The 20,182-nt window shown below is 39.8% G+C and overlaps 1 protein-coding gene across 4 annotated transcripts; it reads right to left on the minus strand.

Annotated features, from left to right (window-relative positions):
* Positions 1–304: 304 nt before the first annotated feature.
* Positions 305–19,804, minus strand: trip10a (thyroid hormone receptor interactor 10a). 4 transcript variants are annotated; one of them, XM_085404251.1, is made up of 15 exons: positions 19,462–19,804; positions 13,699–13,814; positions 13,039–13,095; positions 12,465–12,612; positions 11,706–11,768; positions 9,581–9,685; positions 9,351–9,479; positions 8,868–9,014; positions 8,538–8,723; positions 5,823–5,846; positions 4,992–5,101; positions 4,615–4,747; positions 4,333–4,421; positions 4,111–4,244; positions 305–1,802 (listed from the first exon to the last, which is right to left on the minus strand). In XM_085404251.1, the coding sequence occupies exons 1-15, from the start codon at positions 19,483–19,485 to the stop codon at positions 1,651–1,653; spliced, it is 1,617 nt and encodes a 538-aa protein (XP_085260377.1). In that variant the 5' UTR covers positions 19,486–19,804; the 3' UTR covers positions 305–1,650. The 4 variants fall into 4 exon arrangements, with proteins under 4 accessions (XP_085260377.1, XP_085260376.1, XP_085260379.1 ...); XM_085404250.1 differs by lacking the exon at positions 5,823–5,846 and adding an exon at positions 6,140–6,301 and having other exon boundaries at positions 19,462–19,802; XM_085404253.1 differs by lacking the exons at positions 5,823–5,846; positions 19,462–19,804 and adding exons at positions 6,140–6,301; positions 15,387–15,534.
* Between the last annotated feature and the right edge of the window lie 378 nt (positions 19,805–20,182).

A 20,182-nucleotide genomic window follows, 5' to 3' on the forward strand; every position in this document is an offset into this window, starting at 1 on the left:
ATGCAACAATGCCACCTACTGAGAATGAGCTGCATGTAATCAGTTAAGAGTGTGAGACATATCAATGCATTCTGGGCCTTATTTCTTAAAGCAGGTATTGGGATTTTGTCTTTTGTAGTTTGTTGCAACACCATCTCAATTTTTATTCCTAAGAAAATGCAGCTAAATTCCTATAATTGTTACATTATATATAATTCAGATTTTTCTAGGTCATCCATGTAGATGGATTGCCTTGTTATTAGATAAAAAAGAAAAATATTATCTTATATGACCAGATATCATGTTTTATTTTTTTCTCCAACTTCAGAAATGACATAACCACTTCAAACTCTGAAATGTGCTTAACATTTATTAAATCTTGAAAAAAAGAGAGAGAGAGAAAATACTTTATATGCAAAAATGGTATATACACATTGCTTTTAACCAGAAAGGCACCAAAGACACATAAGCAGTTACTTGGATAAGTAATGCTGCTAGCTGGCTTCATGACAACATAAAAAAGACATTGTATGACAAATTAAAGTGTGAAAAAGCAACATTATCGGCCATAAAATTAGCTTTCAGTTTTCTCTCTAAAAAGTACGATTTTGTTTTATTTTTATTTGAATGGTTAAAATCGCTAATAAGACAATAGTGGTGTTGCAATAGCTAAAAATATATATTACTTATTACATAAATACAATAGTCTTAATGAAATACATTTTATTTACTCCCTTTTGTGGCTACAAACTGTCCACTATGTGTGCAAGCAAAAAAGAAGAACATGAAAACATCCTTAATACAAAGTACAACTTCTTTCAAACATGAACGTTTGCGCATCTGCAATAAATTATTTTTCTCTATAATTTCAGGATGTAACCATGAGAAAAGAATAGGTCCTGCATATCCTTATTACTGCTAAAGGTCTGAAATTAACTTAAGTGAGAATGATATGACTGTGATTGTCTGAACATTAAAGTGTTTGTATGGTTGTTTGAATCTGCTATGATGGGAGAGCCGTTCTCAACTTCTGGTGCTACACACAGCTAAAAACTAAAAGGAAGTATTCTCCCACAAATGAAATTCACCACCCGGTGACACTCAAGCACTATCGAGGGTAGAGAGTGACATGCTTGAAGCAAATAAAAACTCGCAGTGGAGCAGACTGCAATGAGCCATAGGAGGTCAGGTTTTTAACTGAAAAGGTAAACAGGAGAAGTAACTTCCTCCTAAATATTAATGGTGTTAACACCCAGTGTAAAGATGGCAGCAGCACTCCTCCTCCTTCCTCTCACACTCAGAAACTAATGCCTCACTAGTCTGTGGAATGAGACAAGCACTTGTACTATTAATGGTGCCTGAAAATGACTTTTAAAAAACAACAACAACAAAAATGACAACTGTATATTGTGATGCAAGACTAGAAAATAAAATGTCTTAGTGGTTCAGGTGGCTTAGGTAACTGGGATGGGGAAAAAATGTCATTGAAGCCATGATGAGCACACTGGTAGCACCATTCTTCTTCTTCTTCTTATATGGTGCACCTCTTTCAGTCAAAACACGTCATCTGCATATTTCTGGTAGTCTTGTCCATTAGTGCTGTCTTCTTTATGATCAGTCCAATAGGAAGAATTGCATACAGTTGTTTTTTTTTTTTAAATGTTAAGTGTTTCACTTATTTAGAGTGATGGTAACATAAGATGTAGGTATGTAGCCTTCATCTCCATTGTTCCTACGGACACGGGTCCAACCATCCCCTTTGTCCTCCTCTACCACAGCCAGCACCTCCCCTTCCTGCATAGCGATGGTCCCTTCACTGGCACCTGAAAAAGAAAAACAGGCTAGAGATAATTTCATATACCGATGTGCTGACACAAACCTTGCTCAGTCAAATCAGAGGGGAAAAAAATGGATTCATAATTTTATGACTGACTTCTTATTTTGTGGTATAATTATGCTACAACCTACAGGTAGAATTTCAAAAGCCAAGCCAGCACTATAATTTTACTGTCATATAACATTCTGTAGCCATAATGAAAACTTAGAATAAAATTGTCATTGTACATGTACAACAAAATTGTGGGTGTGCCACACCAACTGTGCTGGAATGAAATATAAACAGTAGACAGCAGGAATAAATAGCAAACAGGAGAAATATATTCGAAAAAAATAAGAGAAATGCACACATTGGAAAACAAAATAGTTGCAAAGTGCTTGGAAGTACTGCAAAGAAAAGACTAAAAGCCAGAGTGATGGGGGTTACTCTGACCATGGCTGAGATTGGTGAGGTGGGTGGGCAGGGGTGGGGGCAATATTGTTTATTGACAGTCTGAATGGCCCAGGGGAAGAAGCCGTTCGTGACTCTGGAGGTGTGGGACCTGATTGACCTGAGGCACTGACCAGAGGGCAGTAGGGTGCAAAGGGTCACCTGTGATGACAAAGGTTTTTCTGAGATAGACGGATCTGGCGATGGCCTCCAGTGTTGGCAGAGGGCAGTCAATAATTTTTTTGGGCCAGTGTTAATTATCCTCGGTGCAGCCTTCCTGTTCTCAGTAGTGGCCCCTGCGTACCAAACACCCAGGCAGTAGGAGAGCATGCTCTCCACTGAGGAGCGGTAGAAGGCCAGTACCAGCTTCTGGTCCAGGTTATTCTTTCTCAGGACATGGAGGAAGTGCAACTACTGTCGGGCCTTCTTTACCAGGCCGTTGGTGTTGTGGGTCCAGGTGAGATCAGCGGAGATGTGGGTGACCAGAAACCTGAAGGTGGAGTCCAATTCCACCCTTTCTCTATTTATAAAGAGAGGGAAGTGGACCTGTCTGTGTCTCATTATAAGTTCTTTTGTATTGAGGACGTTCAGCTTCAGGTTATTTTCCAGTGTTGACTGACTATGGGTGGGTAGGGTGGGCAGATCAGCTGACAGCTCACCTGATACCCTTCACACATGCAGTTAGATTTACAAAAAAAAAAAAAAAAAAAAAAAAAAAAAAAAAAAAGAAAGAACAAAAAACACTTTGCAAACCACGTCCACCTCATATTCTTCTTTCATGTCGTTTCTGACTTAATCGGTGTCATGTCTGCTGTCATTAAGGCTCGCTTTCTTCACTAAGCAAGCCTTTCTGCTGTTCTTGTTGCCTCCAATTTTCCATGTATGAACATGGAAGTCTGGAGACATCTCAGAACAGAGCACAAATATTACAACCAAATTCTAAAAATAAAAAAATAAAAACTTAGGATGCTGTGTTAAATGTAAAAACAAACAGAATGCAAGGTTTTGAAAATCTCACAGATCCATATTTTATTCACAAGACATAGAGGGAGCAAAAAAGGGTGTAAAGTCATATTTAAAAAGAACATTTGGTAACTGATTAGGTTATTTGGCAAAAGGTCACTAACATGATTGAGTATTTAAAAAAAAAAAAAAAAAAAAAAAAAGACATCCTTGCGAGATGATGCAAGAAAATTTTAAAGGACATCTACTACAACGGCGTAACTTTGTAGTAGAAGAGTCTGGATGTTCAACTGTGATGCCTACAGTCGGAAAAATATGACCAAGACAACCCGGGATTATTGAACAGCAGACAATAACAGGAGACAAAAGTCCAGCAACTACACTCTCGAGTTCGCCGATTCTTACAGACACTGTTGTTAAAAGAAGATGTGACACTACACAGTGCTAAACTTAGCTCTGCTCCAACTTTTTTCAAACGTTTAGGTGCCATCAAATTCAAAATAACTTTTTAAAATGATAATTTTCTCAGTTTAAACATATTATATGCTTTCTCTATTCTGTTGTGAATAAAATATGGGTTTATGAGATTTGCAAACCACTGCATTTTGTTTTATTTGCGTTTTACAAAACATCCCAACATTTATTGAAAATGGGTTGTAAAGTACACCTCGCAGGAGAATAAAAATCTTAGACTGTAGTGGTTCTTACTAAACAGTGAGAAATAATATTTCCATAACTCAGCTTTTTAGGAATGCAACTCTTGTAATCACACATCCTAGCATACAGCATCGACTCACTATGCCTCATTTTGAACAACAAAAATAGGTCAATGAGTCCATTAGTTAAAAAATAATAATAATAATAATAATAATAATAATAATAATAATGAGTGTATTACATACCAGGGAAGTTGTACATGGCTGTGCATTTCCCGATAGGAGCAGCTAGGTCTTCATCCTCAAAGTCATCATCAAACTCAGCATAAATGGCTTGGGAAGGATCAGGAGTGCTTTCATCGGAGTAAGCTCCATCAGGGCTGGAAAGAAAATAGACAGGCTTCCTGTACAGAGTAGACAACAAGCCTGTGTTTTAAAGTAATGTCTACAAGCAAAATGTAATCCTACCTGTGTACATCATTAGCTCCATTATTGTTAAATGAGTGGGCTTTATAGCGCAGCGTGTCTCCTCGACCTCCAGCTTCAGCAAGCCATGTCTACTCAAGAGAACGGTCCCCCCAAAAAAAGCAGAAATTTCCATCAATCCATTATTCTGCCATTTGTGTGACTACATGCTTTAAAAACTTTTAATTGGTTAGAAGAAAAGGCTGGAAACCTATTGACCTAATAGTTTATTAGAAATAACATATATGGGTCACATCATTTGACAGCAGCAGAGAGCTAGATTACCTCATATTTGCTCTGCTCTCCTCTGAGCCGCTCTATATTCTGGGATGTCTGGTTGATTTGGGATGCCAGGCTGGCGGGGTCTCCCATTTGAGGATTTTTCTCATAAACATCTTTCATCTTTCCCAGCGCTTCACTGAAAAGAGAGAAAAAAAAGAGAGCGATAGACAGAGAGAGGGGAACAAAGGAAGAAGAGGGAAAGTGACTTTCAGGAGAAATCAGTTCCCTGCAGACCTCAGGAGTGGATAAACACACAGAGACACGGCACAGTTGTGTACTCTGCATGAATATTATATCCACTTTCCCAGTGGAGAAGTTCTAACAGAGATGGTTATTAATACACAGAAGGATCCGCACATGTCTGTCTAATAGACACACACCTCTGATCAACTTCCTTTTGCAACTCTTTGCAGATTTCATCCAGTTTCTGTTGTAACCTTTTTCTGCGCTGCTCCGGAGGGAGGTGGGCAAAGTCCTCTGTCACTGTAGGCTGCAAGAGGGTACAGGAAGGGGGGGGGGGGGGTGTTAGCACTGAATGTCTTCTTACACTTTCATAATGACAGTTACCGTGGTGTGAGAACTGGACAACTGCAGAGGAAGCCTGTGGTTTGTGTTCAGCTCAGGAGACGTCAAACTAAAAACCATTTCAGCTCTTTGAGTTTCATGTTTGTTTGGTTTTGAACTGGCATAAAGCCAATGAAGTACAGAACATCAGTGAGCTGAACACAAAACCATCACCCATGGACCAATAACCGCATTCCAATAACTTCGTACAGTCCCATCTCTTATCATCTTCACATTAAAAAAAAATAGTCTTGATTTACATGTGTGACACAGAAAAGTGCATGATTGGGGCTATTTGGAAAACAGGGTTACTGATTGCTCAGTGTTTCTATGTGCCACCAAGCATTCCTCCCTTCCTCCACCACCAGGTGGCCACCTCTTCAATACAGGCTTAAGAGGACAAGTCCTAGACCACATTACCTTATGCAGGATGCGGCATATTGAGGCCGTTTAGGGCAAAAACCAGCAGAAACTCATGAAGTTCCTGCTGGAAACTTCATAACTTTCTGCTGGTTGAGAAGGGAAACTACAGAGAATTTACAATGAATGTGAAGGGAAATTACAATGAAATGAGCCATTGTAAAGAAAAGGTGGCTACTTTTTACGAGTCAAACACCTCCACACCCCAGCTTTGTTTCCTGTATTACCATTATCCTCTCTGGAGTAAACTTCTGAGGGGGAAAAAAGAAAGAGCATGTGTACATAAAAATGGTGAAATAACCTTAAAGTGGGTTTCTTGCTTTTCACTTTTTACCTTGAAATGAATTTTAATTACATTTTTATATACATAAACATTAAAAATCAGACTAAGTTTAATACAGCATGTTCATGTCCTAAAAATATAAATCAAATTATTCATTACAGGAATTCAGTGACTCTTGCAGAGGCATGAACACAGGATGATGTGTAAGCCCTTATGAGTGAACGTCTCCTGGCACCCGAACCGTCTTCTGTGGTGACTCACCGATCTCCTGAGTGTCCGGAAGGAAGAGATTCTGGGTTTGACTGTCTTATTGATCTCCTTCAAACAGTACGACAGGGGGTCCCGGCCAAACTTGGGGGAAGGGGGTCCGTTAGGTGAAGGGGCAGGGGGAGTGGAGAAAGGAGCGAGCACTGGAGAGGACAGCTGGTGTGGGAAATGAGCAAAGTACCAGCACCCAAGATAAGATAAGGTATACAGACATAGATTGGTGTATTGGGGAAGGAGGAGGGAAGAATAATTGAAAAGAAGAAGGGGAAGACAAGAACAACAAGATGACAAGGGAAAGAAAAAGACACCGTCAACACCTTAAAGCACACCACAAAGCAAGGAAGACAACACTGAAGCCAACCCAGCACATGAGCCCAATAAGCATGAAAGCAAAAAACACTCTCATAAACACAAACATCAAGTAATAATTACAAAAAAATAAATAAATCCCAAAACACTAAGATTACACAGCAAAACAACCAACCACAGCTCCCACATTGGTGCCACAGCAACCCTGCAGCCAAGTTCAAGCCCAGCTGATGGGCAGCCTGAGCTCCAGTGAGGAACTGGCTGAAGAAAGCCTGCGAGGTTAAATTACTTTGCATTTTTTACAGCTTTAATTGTTTATTAGTAATAGCAGTAATATAATCATTCATAATAACAACATATTTACTACCCAGTTTCAATGCTAACAATAACAAGACCGAGGTTTCTAACTATGGACTGGATATGATCTCTCTCAATACACCCAATAGGCTATGGTTACTGGCTTGCTGAGTATCTATAGACAGTGGTCAATGTGTTTTTCCAATTTGGCTGTAATTCAGTTACACTGAAAATAGAATTTCGTCTCATCACAAAATAACTAAGAAAAATGTTTGATTCGCAACTAAATATGTTTAAAGTTTAACCAGCACTATTAGAAGTCTGACCTATATAGACAGAAAATATCAACTCACATACCAGAACAGTAGCTATAAATAGCCTGCTTAATTACCGCAGTGGGATTCTGCACATAGATTTTTTTTTTGGGGGGGGCGCCTAATGAGTGCCCTCTGTGACCTATTAGAAAGAGGTTAAACTGCAAACATGTCTGGGTGAACTAGACGCTGAGGTGTACATAAATGTAGTAAGGTGGGTGGGGGTCTATTAGCTAAATTACACAGGAGGCTGATGGCTTCTAGTCTCCAATAATGAACGTCTAAGAGAACCACACACAGTTTCTTGTGTAAATACGGTGAGCTAGAAGTACATTGTTATTATATGAACATCTACTGAGTAGGTGCCGCTTTTCTTCAGGGTTACGGGGGCCTAAATACAGGAGAGGAGTTAAGAACGGGAATGTTTAGGAGCTAGACATAAACCAAGAGCTCACTCAAGCCGATATATTCAGCCTCCTATTCACACGGCCGAGTCCTAATTGGGAGAGCATGACTGATGATACAGAGCACTGTGCCACACACATACACAGAGCGGGAAAAGTGCACAGCCAGTAAGACATGCAGAGAGTAGAGGGGTGCTGAACAAGCAAACACTGCAGGGAAGAAAGAAGGGATCATTTAGAGCTAGGACTGGAGGTGGGGGACCATTAGCTTGTTAGTGGTCAGCCACTCATATCGCCGGCTTAATTTTGGACCACAGCAAAAGTGCTCCATTGAGATAAGATTTACAATGTAGCGCAGCTCTCTTGCTCCAAACACAAAGTCATACGCAAGAACATAAATGTCAATGAAAACATTCAGGTCATAAACGTGCGACTGTAACTGGTCGGGGGGTTTTTTTACCTACAAAATGTGGTATCATTCTGAAGTTGGCACAAAGATTTTATTGTGATGCAACACATAATGGCAGGTTCTGCACAGTATAATAGAAGCAGTGTGTTTGTGGATGCCTATAGAGAAAAATTCAATGTTGTTTGGGTCCCGTGCTGATGAAAGCACAAGCACAGCAGAATGCTGCCTGCTAGTTGACCTATTGGAAACCAGGGATAGGGAGGGTGTGCGTGGACGAGGTTTATACGCTGACAGCCAGTCATAGAGTCATGCAAAAGACCTTTTCCAGAAGTGTTGGGGTGTGTGAGAGTTCCCATATAACTCAGTGGCAGAGGGTCATGCAATATTATTCTGAGCATTAAAGGTAAGAAGGGTGTGTATGTGTGTGTTGCAAGTGTGTGCAGCTGCAACCACAGGTCCACCAGGGGTGCTCTCTGTAGGGGATTTCCTGGCTCTGCCATGCAAGGAGTCACACACTAATCTGCCTGATTGCCAACCTGAAGACTCACTGATTCATTGAAAAATTTCAAAAAGTACAATAAAGGACATCTGTGTGAGTGTGAGTCCATGTCATTAGGCTAAATTAGCCTAATGTTGCACTCTATAGTAAAATCTCCTACCTTACTTCGCTTGCTGAAAAGCCAAAAGTTATTGGTCTTCTTCTTCCATGGGTCAACGGAGACTTTAGGTGTACCGAGGCTACTGTCCGAAGAGGCTCGATTGATCCCCTGACTGTAGTCCTCAAACTCCAAATCTCCCGGACGCTCAAAGCCCGACTTATTCTGCTCTATTACAATCATGGAGTCCTGCATTAAATGCAATTATGGATAAGAGCAATTAAGAGCTATCGTCAAGCAGATTTAAGGCTAAAACGAATTAGCTGTACAAAGCCATGCTTCACATTAATATCCGTTCTTTTCTCCTTTTTTTTTTTTCCGAGATCCACTCACATTCTTCTCATTAACATTAGTTCCGGCTTTAGTAATGCCTTCCAGGCACTTGCCAATGATGGGCATCACATGCTTCTCTGTGTCTGAGAACAAGACGTAGCCTTGTGCCAACTTCTGTATTCGCCTCTCATCCAAATCCTGCAATTTCTAGTGAATACAAATTAACAGTTATTTACAAACAATGCCATTATTAGAGATAAAACAAAGCACAATAGATAGCAGCTAAAAATGTGTATTTTAAAAAGGAAAGATCAGGTTTATACTAAAATATTGAAATCATATACATATTTATCTGAAACAAAATAAACAAGCTGTAGCTGTTTATGATTTTCAAATAGCTTTAAAGCATAACTTTGACATACATCATTTTTTAAATTTCTGATTCATTCATAATAACTAATACGCGTTACCAGTAGAATTTCTACTAAAACCGAAAATAATGATGGTGGTAGGTGGTCATTTTGCAATAGATAATTGACTTACATTGAAAATGAGAGGCATGTCACTAAAATAGAATTGGTTCTGTTCTTTGTTGTATTTCTGGAGCTGAGCAGCATAGTCGTTCTTACACTCGTCTGCTACGTGTGCTCTCATGTGAGCTTGCTGTTTGGCCTGAAATCATGCACAAATAAAAACAGGTTAACAAAGCGCATCTAGTATTACTTTGGACGATGTCAAATAGGATATGGATATTCAACATGTTTCCCGTTTACTTTTTCAACATCAGCTTTTGTGGCATTGATGTCTTGATCTGTCTTTTCTGCATACTGTGCTGCACGCTCTGCTTCTCTCCACTCTCTCTCAAAGCGCTTCTTACTCTGGTGTGGATGGAGGAAAGAAACAGAAAGAAAAGCAAGAACATTACATTCAGTTCATTTAGTAAAGAATTAACTCTTAAGAGGTTACACAACTTTAAGCAAAGGACATGGCAGGTTTGACGGAAAACAGGTCTTGTAGTGCGAGGCGGTATTACCAAAAAATTGTATCTCTGTAATACTTAAGATTCTGGCCCTCTGACCTACTTTAACACATTACTTCAATTTTATTTTGTATTACACAAGTGCGCCTTTATATTGGTTTACAGCTACAAGTAAAATGTAAATAAGGTACACACATTTAACTGCTCTTTAACACAATTATCAGTTGGTCACATGGCAGCAATTCAGTGCATTCAGGCATGATCGTGATGGCCTGGTGAAGGTCAAAGCACAATGGGGAAGAGAGGTGATTTAAGTGACTTTGAACGTGGCGTGGTTGTTGGTGCCAAATAGACTGGTTTGAGTATTTCAGAAAATGCTGATCTACTGGGGTTTTCCCCTCACACAAGTATCTCTGGTGTTTACAAAGAAAGATCCAAAAAAAGAAAGAAAAAGAGAAAAATAGCCAGTGAGCAGTAGTTCCCTGGGCCAAAATGCCTTGTTGATGCCAGAGGTCAGAGTAGAATGGCCAGACTGCTTCGGGTTGATAGGCAGGCAAGTAACTGAAATGATCACCAAAGCACAGAGAAAAGCTTCCCGGAATGCACAGCATGTCAAAGCTTGGAGCTGACGGAGTACAGAAATAGAAAACCACACCGGTTATCACTCTTGTCAGCTACAAACAGGAAACTGAGACTGCTATTCAGCACCCTTAGTACCAACTGAGTACAATTAGCACTATGGCACCATTCAAACACCACAGCCTACCTGAGTATTGTAACTGACCACAGTGTGCCCATGTCGAGATGGCTGCTTCTAGTAGGGTGACTCGCTATCTCACAAAGCCTCAATTATCTCAATCACAGACACCAGGATGTCAATCCAACGGAGCATTTTGGGATGTGGTGAAATGGGAGATTTGTATTATGATTGCGCAGCTGACAAATCAACTATGTGATGCTATCATGTCAATAAGGACCATAATTTCTTAAGAATGTCTCCAGCTCCTTGTTTAATCTATTCCCAAAAGACTTCTGAGGGGAAGTCCGTTCCGAGGGGAAAGATTAATCCAAACTAGAAAAGGGGAACTAATAAAGTGGTCAGTGAGTGTATCACGAAAAAGAAATAAAACACAAAAAACCAAAAACAAAACAATGAATTCATCTGCAATAAAGATCTGTTTGGTACAGGAAGTCCTCAACAGGCTGCTTGGTAACCTTTCGCAATATGCCACCATATTTTTTATTTTTATTTTTTTAATTCTTTCTTAAAGTCAACAAATGGTTTATTAGGATTTAAAATGCTTACGTCTGCATACTGGAGTAAAAGGCAACTGGATGGTGCCCCAACACCGGTAGTTGTAGCCACTTTGTGTGTGCTAGGCCTCACATGCATTAATTCAAGTCACTGAACTGGACCTCGCTGCCCTGAATGTGCTGCTGGTAGTTTTGGACCATTCAGTGTTGGTTTACATGGGTTCCCTCTCAATGCCAGCACAGCTTGTCCAGTGACCAATGTAATAATAGTACACAGTTTCTTGAAATGCCACAGTAGCGTGTTTTTACTTTTCACCTTTATAGTGGTACTTGAAAAAAATATGCTTTAATTTATGATGTCAGTGCTGCATACCAGTTTGTCCAGTATGCAGCACAGCAGTGGAGATTCAAAAGGAGGCTTGCTTTCCACTCTGTTCATCTGATTTTACTATAGACAAATGTAGTCACCTGACTGAGCACACAGAATCTAGAACCATTCACTTTATCTTTCATTTTTTGCACTCAAGTCAAACATTCCAGTTTTGGTTATAGAGAAATCTTTTTTTTTTCTTTTTTTTTTGGTGGTACTTTAAATGTTAACATGCATTGTAGAAATGACTTGTGTGCTGTGTTCATCAACCTTTAAATTCTAAGAGTAAACTTACACTGTCAAGCTGCTTGTAGGTGCTCTCCAAACTCTGCTGGGCCTTCTTGGCATCCATCAGATACTGCAGACATCCATAAAAATAGAGTGAGAGGAGGGTCAGATGACAAAAAGAGAGACAGCCATGTGCAGGGGCAGACAAAATAAACAATGACTGCCTAAAGCCACACAGCACAACAGACAAGAAAACAAATACCAGTGTGTCTGTTTGAGACATCACGTCTTCAGTAGAAGCCTGTACATGGCTGCTCTGTTCTATCAGGAAAAAGCCAAAGCATTCCTCAGAGAAATGGCACACCACCACTCAGACCATGCCTCCCTCAGGAGACTCTAAGTGAGGCTTCTTTCCTGCCACAGCAGTAAGATCTCTGCATCTCCACTCCTCCTTATCACTGTTTGTTGTATATTCTAAAGAAAAACCCCATTTGGCATGTTGTCAGAATGTTGACGACTATGGTGTAATAGGCACATACACAGTGAGTTCTAGGTGTTTTCATTTACGTCATTTACATAACGGGGGCTTCCAGTGTCACACAGTATGACTCAAACCAGGAAGTAAACAACAAAACTGTTAAAACAGCATGGAAGTGAAACAAAAGTGGCCTAGTACAAGACAGTTAACCATCTGCAGGTAAAGAGTGGTATGAATGGGACTGTGGGAAACGAGACCAACTAAAATGAAAACATCACAGATTCTCTTTGTTGCCACAGATTAGAACTTTAAAGACTCTAACCCTCATCCATTTCATATCGAGCTCACCGTCTTTCGTTCCTGCTTAAGATCTTGCAGGTACTTGGTAAGATCGATGCAAATGTTCATCATCAAGTTCTCTGCAATTAGCTCTCTCTGCCCCGCATAATCGTTCATCTCTGTCAGGATGTCCAAAAATGCCTGGTAGCTGGACAACCTATTATTTAAAGAGGTGGAGAAAGGAAAGGGTGGAGAAAGAATGACACTGTGATGAGGCAGCTGATAAGATGACAAACAGACAGGTTAAAAGAGAAGTTTGCAGTGGACCACGGCACGATAAGAAGTTTATAGCTTCCTTATTCCTGCTTCCTTCTAAAGGCATTTAAATGGCAACGAAAACAGCAATGCACTACTGCGTGGATAACAACACCAACTAACTGCTTGGATAACAGGGGGAAATGAAGGGAAAACCTTTAGTTTCAGATAGCAAATGAACTTAGGGGCTGCACCAAAGTCCAGGATTATTTTTAACTATAGATAATGCAAAGATATCCTAGTAGATACCACAAATAAAAACATATAAATATAAATAAGGGAGCTCTTCTATAAGAACAATCCTGCAACATAACCAACAACAACTCACCTGCATTCAGGCTCATCTTTGCTGCTTCGTTTTTGGTTATACTTCTTTGAAAGGTTCCTGTGAACAGTGACAGATCATTAACAATCTGAAATGGGGAAAGGGCTGAAACGGCAGATGGCAATAGAAGACAACTCGCTGACTTAAAATGTTCTTATGTAACCATTTGATTTGTTTCCACACCATAGGATCAACAACAGCAGTCCACTATGAACATATTTAAATAGCTGTTCTTCCTCCTTTCACTCTCCTTCTGACCACTTCCTGTCTATCATGCGCCAGTCTGCTCCCGCTTCCTCTCCTTTCCAGCAAAGCTCAGCACTACAACAGATGGGGGCCTACAAACTGGGAAACAACCGGGAGAGGAAGGACTATGTAAGAAAGGCCACAGGAGAGAGAGAGGAGAAAGATACAGGGACAACAAGCTACAGCTGGAGAATCGAGCTAGTGTTTCACACACAAGTTAGATTCAGTCCCGCAGTGGTCATAAGACCAACAAGCATTTCATAAACAGCCTTTTAACAGGCACCCATGCAAACACAAAAGGACACATATGCTGCAAGCTGCTTTGAGCAACACACTTGTACACAATTCTTTGTGGCAGTTGGGCAACAACAACGTGAAAAACAGAGGAGGAGAGAGAAAAAACAAAAACAGGCCTACCTCAGTTGTTTGGCATAGTTTTGCTCAATCTCTGTCCTCTCCTTCGCAAATTTCACATACTTCTCTACCAGCTCCAGGCCAGACTGTGTGTGCTTTTCAATGATGTCATATTGGTCCTGGTGGAAGGAGCACAACACAAATAAGGAAAAGACAAAACACAGTGAAATACCAAACATGTGTTGAATTCTAGGTAATGACCGGGATGTTGCACTGGTGGACTTTGAGGTCACCAAATTACATCTTAAGCAGGGGGGAATAAAACAAAAACACATCAAGGTTTGTTCTCGCATGCTAGGTCCCAAGAATGCTCGCCACATGTGCACAAGATATTGGCAACCGTTTCTTAACTTCCGCTAGGCTTTAAATCATGGGGGACCTGCGTTTTTCTTACGAGGGGGAGAGAACTGTCAGAAGGACACAGAGGTCATGCTTCTCAGGCATTAAAGAAGGAGGTGCTTTTCTCTTCCTTATGTGGTCAGACTGTGTGGAGTGAATAGCAACGTGACGCCCGATTCCTTAGAAAAAAATTTTTTCATGCCAGTTCCATTTACAGCCGAATTTGCTGACTTCTCCTCATCATTATGCAGTATGACTGAGGCATATATGGTTTCTGTTCCTCTTTCACTGCTTTCTTTAAAACACCTTCAAGCTCTGACAAGCCTACTAAGAGTGAGAAACAATGCTGAAGACTTGAAGCGGAGGCATGTTGAAAGGGGATTCCTGACGTGTTGAGCCACGTTATTCTACACCCTTCCCGCTCTTCAGGTGAAACAAAAGAGTTAAAGTCCACATAAATGAGATGGCATTTAACCTAACTACAGTACACAGTTCAAAGTTAAGAGTAAGGCCTGCAATCCAGCGCTACAATAATGCCTAGCCAGTAGGCACTTTGGGGGGTTTTAATTAAGGGTCAATAATTGTGTAACTGTAGTAGAGAAAAGGAGTGAAGTAGGCAGGATTAGTGTATTGCTGAAAATGTTTCCCACTTAAAGGTAAGCGATGACAATTTCTGCATGATTTAAAATGAAAGATTATTGATGTGGAGTAGAGTGCAGTAATAATAATTCTTTTACTATATGAATACATTTGGATTTGCAGCATATTATGATTTACCACACAGTTTTTGGATAACAGTAAACTAGCCTCACATGATTCCTGGATCACAAAGTTAGCGCATGTGACAATTTCTCCTAAATTACTCGTACCAGCCACTTAAAACCAAATCGCCCTAAATGAGTGATTCCTCCATCAGGCCCCAGTTAGATTCATAACTGGAGATGTGTCAAAGTGCAAACCAAATACCAGGAATACACCAATTACAAAATTCAACTCGTGTTTAAAATAGCATTTTTCTTTTTAGTTTTTGCTGACATTTCCTCCCCATTTTGGGAACTGAAGTAAAATAGACCTCATTACACCATCTCTGAACATTTACCAAGCACCAAGTTTTTATGACACAAGAGATAAAAGTCAGCCACTGCCACTTATAAATGTCACGCCCAAGACACTTATTTGGTAAATATATTAGCTCACGTCTATCAAAATCTGTTTACACGTGAAGTAACCAAGAAGCTAGAGGCAACAGGAATAATAACACAACTGAAAGCCATATTATTCAGTCGGGAACTTGTAGGAATAACTACATGTGTACGAACTAAAAAGCACAGTAAGTTATGAGCTTACAATACCTGTTAGCACCCATTCAACTTAGTCCTGAGGCCTGACCTAATGCTGTTTTCAAACTCATAAGCTTGATTTAGTCTTCTGCAGGAAGCATCCTAACTTACGATGTAACTGGAAACCCCTCTTATCCACAACATTCCACGCCACTCAAGTCACTGCAGGCTGTGTCAACCCGACGTGCAATGACATTTCTCAAGAGGTGCAAATCAGGTTACGGCATAGGGTTAAAAGGGGTTTCCAGTTACGATGTAGACTTCCCACTGAAGCATAAATCAGGCATTGGTAGCCCCCAAGAGAGATGATCAGAGGCTTTAAATAATGTCCAAGACTGGACAACAGCTGGTTAGTCAAAATGCATTAATGCAGTCCCTTCGACTTGTAGGCAGGTTACTTCCGACATATTACAATTACAAATTAATCACTCTGATTGGTTTATTTTTTAGATTGTTAGTTTCACCACTAAGACAGATGTACTCATCATATTATGAAGACTTGGAAAGTTGTAGTCTGCCTCTGTAGTCTGGAACAGGTCATTTGAATAGATAAGCCCTTTATTTGCATATTCAGTTTGTGGACTGCCGACCAGCCTGTGGCACAGTGTGCAAAAAGCTTACTGCTTACTGTGGAGATTTAAGGGGAGGTTAGAAACTACAAGCTGTGCTAGGTGTAACCTCTTTGTGTGGGTTTGTCCTTAATCCAGTATTTATGGTCAAATTTCAAAATACTATACTTGAAGTATTCCTGTCAATACTGAGTACCATTCCAACATCCAGACACTTCCATTGAAAATACAACTGCAGATACTTATTAATGTTGGAAAATATTATCGATCCAGGAAATGTCACCATTTCTATATCAAGATAAAGCAATGCAGAGCAAAAGGTTTAAAGGTCTGACAATCCTTTAATGGTTATTTAATAGTTGAGGTATACCAGGTATATTTTAATAAGGTGAATGGATATTTATCTGGTAAAGCTGTATGATCTCAGTTATGTCGTCTGGATGTTCAAGTGTGATGCTAAAAATAATTGTGATTAAGCCCTTTTTTTGGTCAACATTTTTCACACTGATGAAGAAAACCCTTTAGTGAACTGGCTGTTTTATAGATCCAACAGGAAAATTGAACTTATATCAGAAATCTGTTTCAATTAAAAAAAAATAAATAAATAAAAAAAAAGATGTTTGGCTTATTTGTTATCAATAAGAGTATACCGGTATTACCAGAAAGTCTTCACATACACACTACCCCATCTGTCCCGCAATATCACCCCTAAAAAAAAAGCATCTACATCAGTTTAAGCAATTATGAATAAATGACATGACCGAAGAAGAGTGGGAGGGGTTTCCACGCTAAAAAAATAAAAATAAAAAAAAAATAAAAAAAATGGATGTGAGAAATCTCAGTGCCAACTCCATCAGGCACACTCTAAAACACAACGTTAGGAATAATTTCAAATAAATGATTGAAACCATTTCTGGGTAAATATTCAGTTTCTATAAGTTCCAAAAATTACATTCTGTTTTTTCTTTAACATTTTAAACCACTTTTTCTGGAAATGAGGTTGGATAACAGAGCTCATAGAGCTCATCTAAAGAGTTCTTCAAACTTTTCACCTGAGGAAAGTGAATTAGAAAACATTTTTTTACTTTTTAATGGGTGTTGGTAACATAAAATTCAAAAGTTCAGTGTTGAAATAATCCAAATGTTTCAACCTTTGCTCTGTGGTCTTTGGACTATTAACACAAAAATACAAATATTTAAATTGTGACCTCCTTTTAGTCAACATTCTACACAACAACCCATCTCCCCTGTGATGGACTGGTAACCTATCCAGTGTATACTCCATCTACTGCCTTGGGCTCCAGCACCTCCTGCAACCTTGAACCAGCAAGTGGCTAAGAAGATGGATGGATAGAGAGTATGCCAGATTTCTTGTAAGCAGTTTCGTAAAATACTGAAAAAGTCACATTTGGTTATCTATAAACCTCAAGATAACAACTTAAATCTGAACAAGAACGCCCCACTTAAAAAGCAAAACCATTAAAACTATCTTAAAATAAATCAAAACAACTTGAAAAGATATAATCAGTGTCTTCTCAAACACCATTCAAAGCCACAGTCAAAGTTATGTATACAAGTCCCCGCAGAGTTTGTACTGAACTGATTTTCATAAGACTAAAACAACTTTAAAATGAGCATGTTTTTGTTTTAAAAGCAAATGTTATGTTGGTGGCTTGCACGACTGCTTTTTATTTGTTCTTTTAACTTGCCTTTACCTATAGTTATTTTTTATGGAGTAATCGCTCCTTTCCTCAGGAATACTTTGAGCCATGACTAGAATCTTTATCCTCCTCTTATTTCATCGTTTTGAAGGATAGTCTAAATATTCTAGTTCTGCCCTGGTAATTATACAACTTCCAAATATAGAGAGCCATAACCTATTTTGTACTGCACAGATTTATGTATGTGGGGTGCGTTAAAAGTATGACAGTTTACTTTGTTCTTCAACTCCCAGGTCTCATCTAAACCTCTGTCCTCAAAATAATGTCAAAAGAGAACTGGCATCAAGTAAAAGCCACACAATTTCTAAAGGAGGCACCCTGAAAGTCACCAACCTACTATGCTTGGCTGGATATTTCAGCCTTGAGTCACCCTGTCATCTTCAAAATGAGGGGCCAGGCCTGGCCAGACCAGCCTTACTGCAGTTCTGAGGAGTGCCCTGGTAACACTCACTATCACAGTTAATGCCCAGACAATGATCTTGTACTCTGTAAACTAGTGCCTTAAAATAGCCATTGGATTAACGACAATCAGGGGACAGATGTCATAGAGCTGATTTGGCCCGAGGAACTAGCCAAACATTAAAAAAAGCCAATTATGCCTGCAGGGCTTTGTCCAAGCAGGCAGGTGAAGACATAGCCTACAATGAGATTTTTTAATGAAATCTATATTGACTGAAAGCAGAACAGTTCGCTTTCCTGTGAGAGATTTCCTAAAAACTAGTGAAACAACTATATGCACTAAAACAGGAAAGCCTTACAAAGAGACAAAGCCTCTGATTAATCCTGGGGTACCACATTTCTCTGAGTCAATCAAAGTAGGGCAAAACTAATTAGGCTGTGTTGCACCAGCACATAGGATGGAAAAGGGACTGGGGAAGAGGCCTAGGGGGAGATTGTAATGAGGTCACAACCTCACTATGCTCATCTTTGCAGTGCTCCATTTTACATATTCAGGTTTGTTGAAAATGTGCATGAGCAACAACAGGCTTTGTCTGGATTCTGGATAATGTCATTGCCTTTACAGCTGCATCCAGGAAGTGGCTTACAGCTGGCTACCTAGCAGTCTGTAAAACACAATTCATACAAATCTAGTATTTTACCAAATCATCGCAGCACATGGGAATAAAAATCTCTCTCAATATGCACTCTTTGTTGAATAAAAAAAGAATCATGGCACTGAGATGGACACATTAAGGGATTTACTCATGAAACTTGTTCGCAAGGCAAATCACAGCATCTGATTTCATCTCTATGGAAGCAAGGTGTGCCAGACTGTACACAATGAACCATCCCACGGGGCACAACCCACCTCTGCACTGTTTAAAGGCCTTTCTAGATGTGAAATAGTGTTTTTAGGCTGATATCAGACAACTTTTAAGAGTCATCTGGGTTATAAATAGTCACTTGATCCAATTAATTAATTAATACTTAGATTTGGAGGAAAGAGAGGGACTAAATGATAAAACAAAAGGTGTAAAAATATATATAATATGCAAAACGTGGATCCTTCATTTTCCAAAAGTGCTTGTATGGTTTTGTATGTAAACTTAATCCTTTTTTACGTATTAAAAGTTGAAGAAATGGCTGGAAACATGTTAGTATAATCCTGAATGCACAGCTGTGCACACAGGCGAGTTACTCCGCTTCTGGATACATGTAGGCTTCCTCGCCGGAGGTCGTGTAGCGTTTTTCACTTTCTCATCCCGCAATGCTTAAAAAACTGCACTGCAAACCTGACACCCAGACAACCTATTAAAATATCAAAGGAGACAGAAGCGAGGCAGATGATAGACTCACCCAAAGCTCTGTGCCCCAATCCATGTTCAGCTTGTTGGCCAAGCTGTCTGACTACCCCGAATACAAAGAACTTCTCCAAAGTTATCCCAACAGCTCGGAGGACGGCCCTGGCAAGTATAATCCCAACGTGATAGATCGGTCGTAAACACTACCTTCTCCGGCTTATTCTCTCTTCAGCACACACAATACATCAACATTATGATCCTGCAATTAATTAGGTGTGCCAGTCGTTAGTCTGATTCTTCTAAATATTTTACATAGCGAGGGAAACAGGGACAAACTAGCTTTCGTATCCGCGTCACTCCCAAATCCTAAGCCTTAAAGGGGCAGTAGCCTGAAGCACACACGCTACCAGCCAGGAGACTGTGCTGCATCCTGACAGTCCGCACTGGTTAAAATTACTTCTGTTCAAGACGTGTTTTTATCTAAGACGGTTATTGTAAAAAAAAGTCCTCTATAGGCTACAAGCTCCGGGAATTTTGTGCTTCCCTGATAGAGAGCGTCCCCCGGACTTTCCCACATGAATCATAGCATTATGTTCATCATCGATCAACAAGCAACAGGCTGACTGGTTCTGGCAGTGAGTGCTTCACCGTCTGATTCAAATCATTAATGACTCACAATTAAGTTTTCATGCAAGAAAATAGGCTACTCTGTTTAATTTGCTTATGTGCAGTGACGCCTAATAAGGTCTACAATGAACACATCCACTACTTCCAGA

This window comes from Rhamphochromis longiceps, linkage group LG4 (assembly GCF_057381845.1).
Source record: "Rhamphochromis longiceps isolate RC_006_pf linkage group LG4, R_longiceps_female_GT1.1, whole genome shotgun sequence".
NCBI lineage: Eukaryota > Metazoa > Chordata > Actinopteri > Cichliformes > Cichlidae > Rhamphochromis > Rhamphochromis longiceps.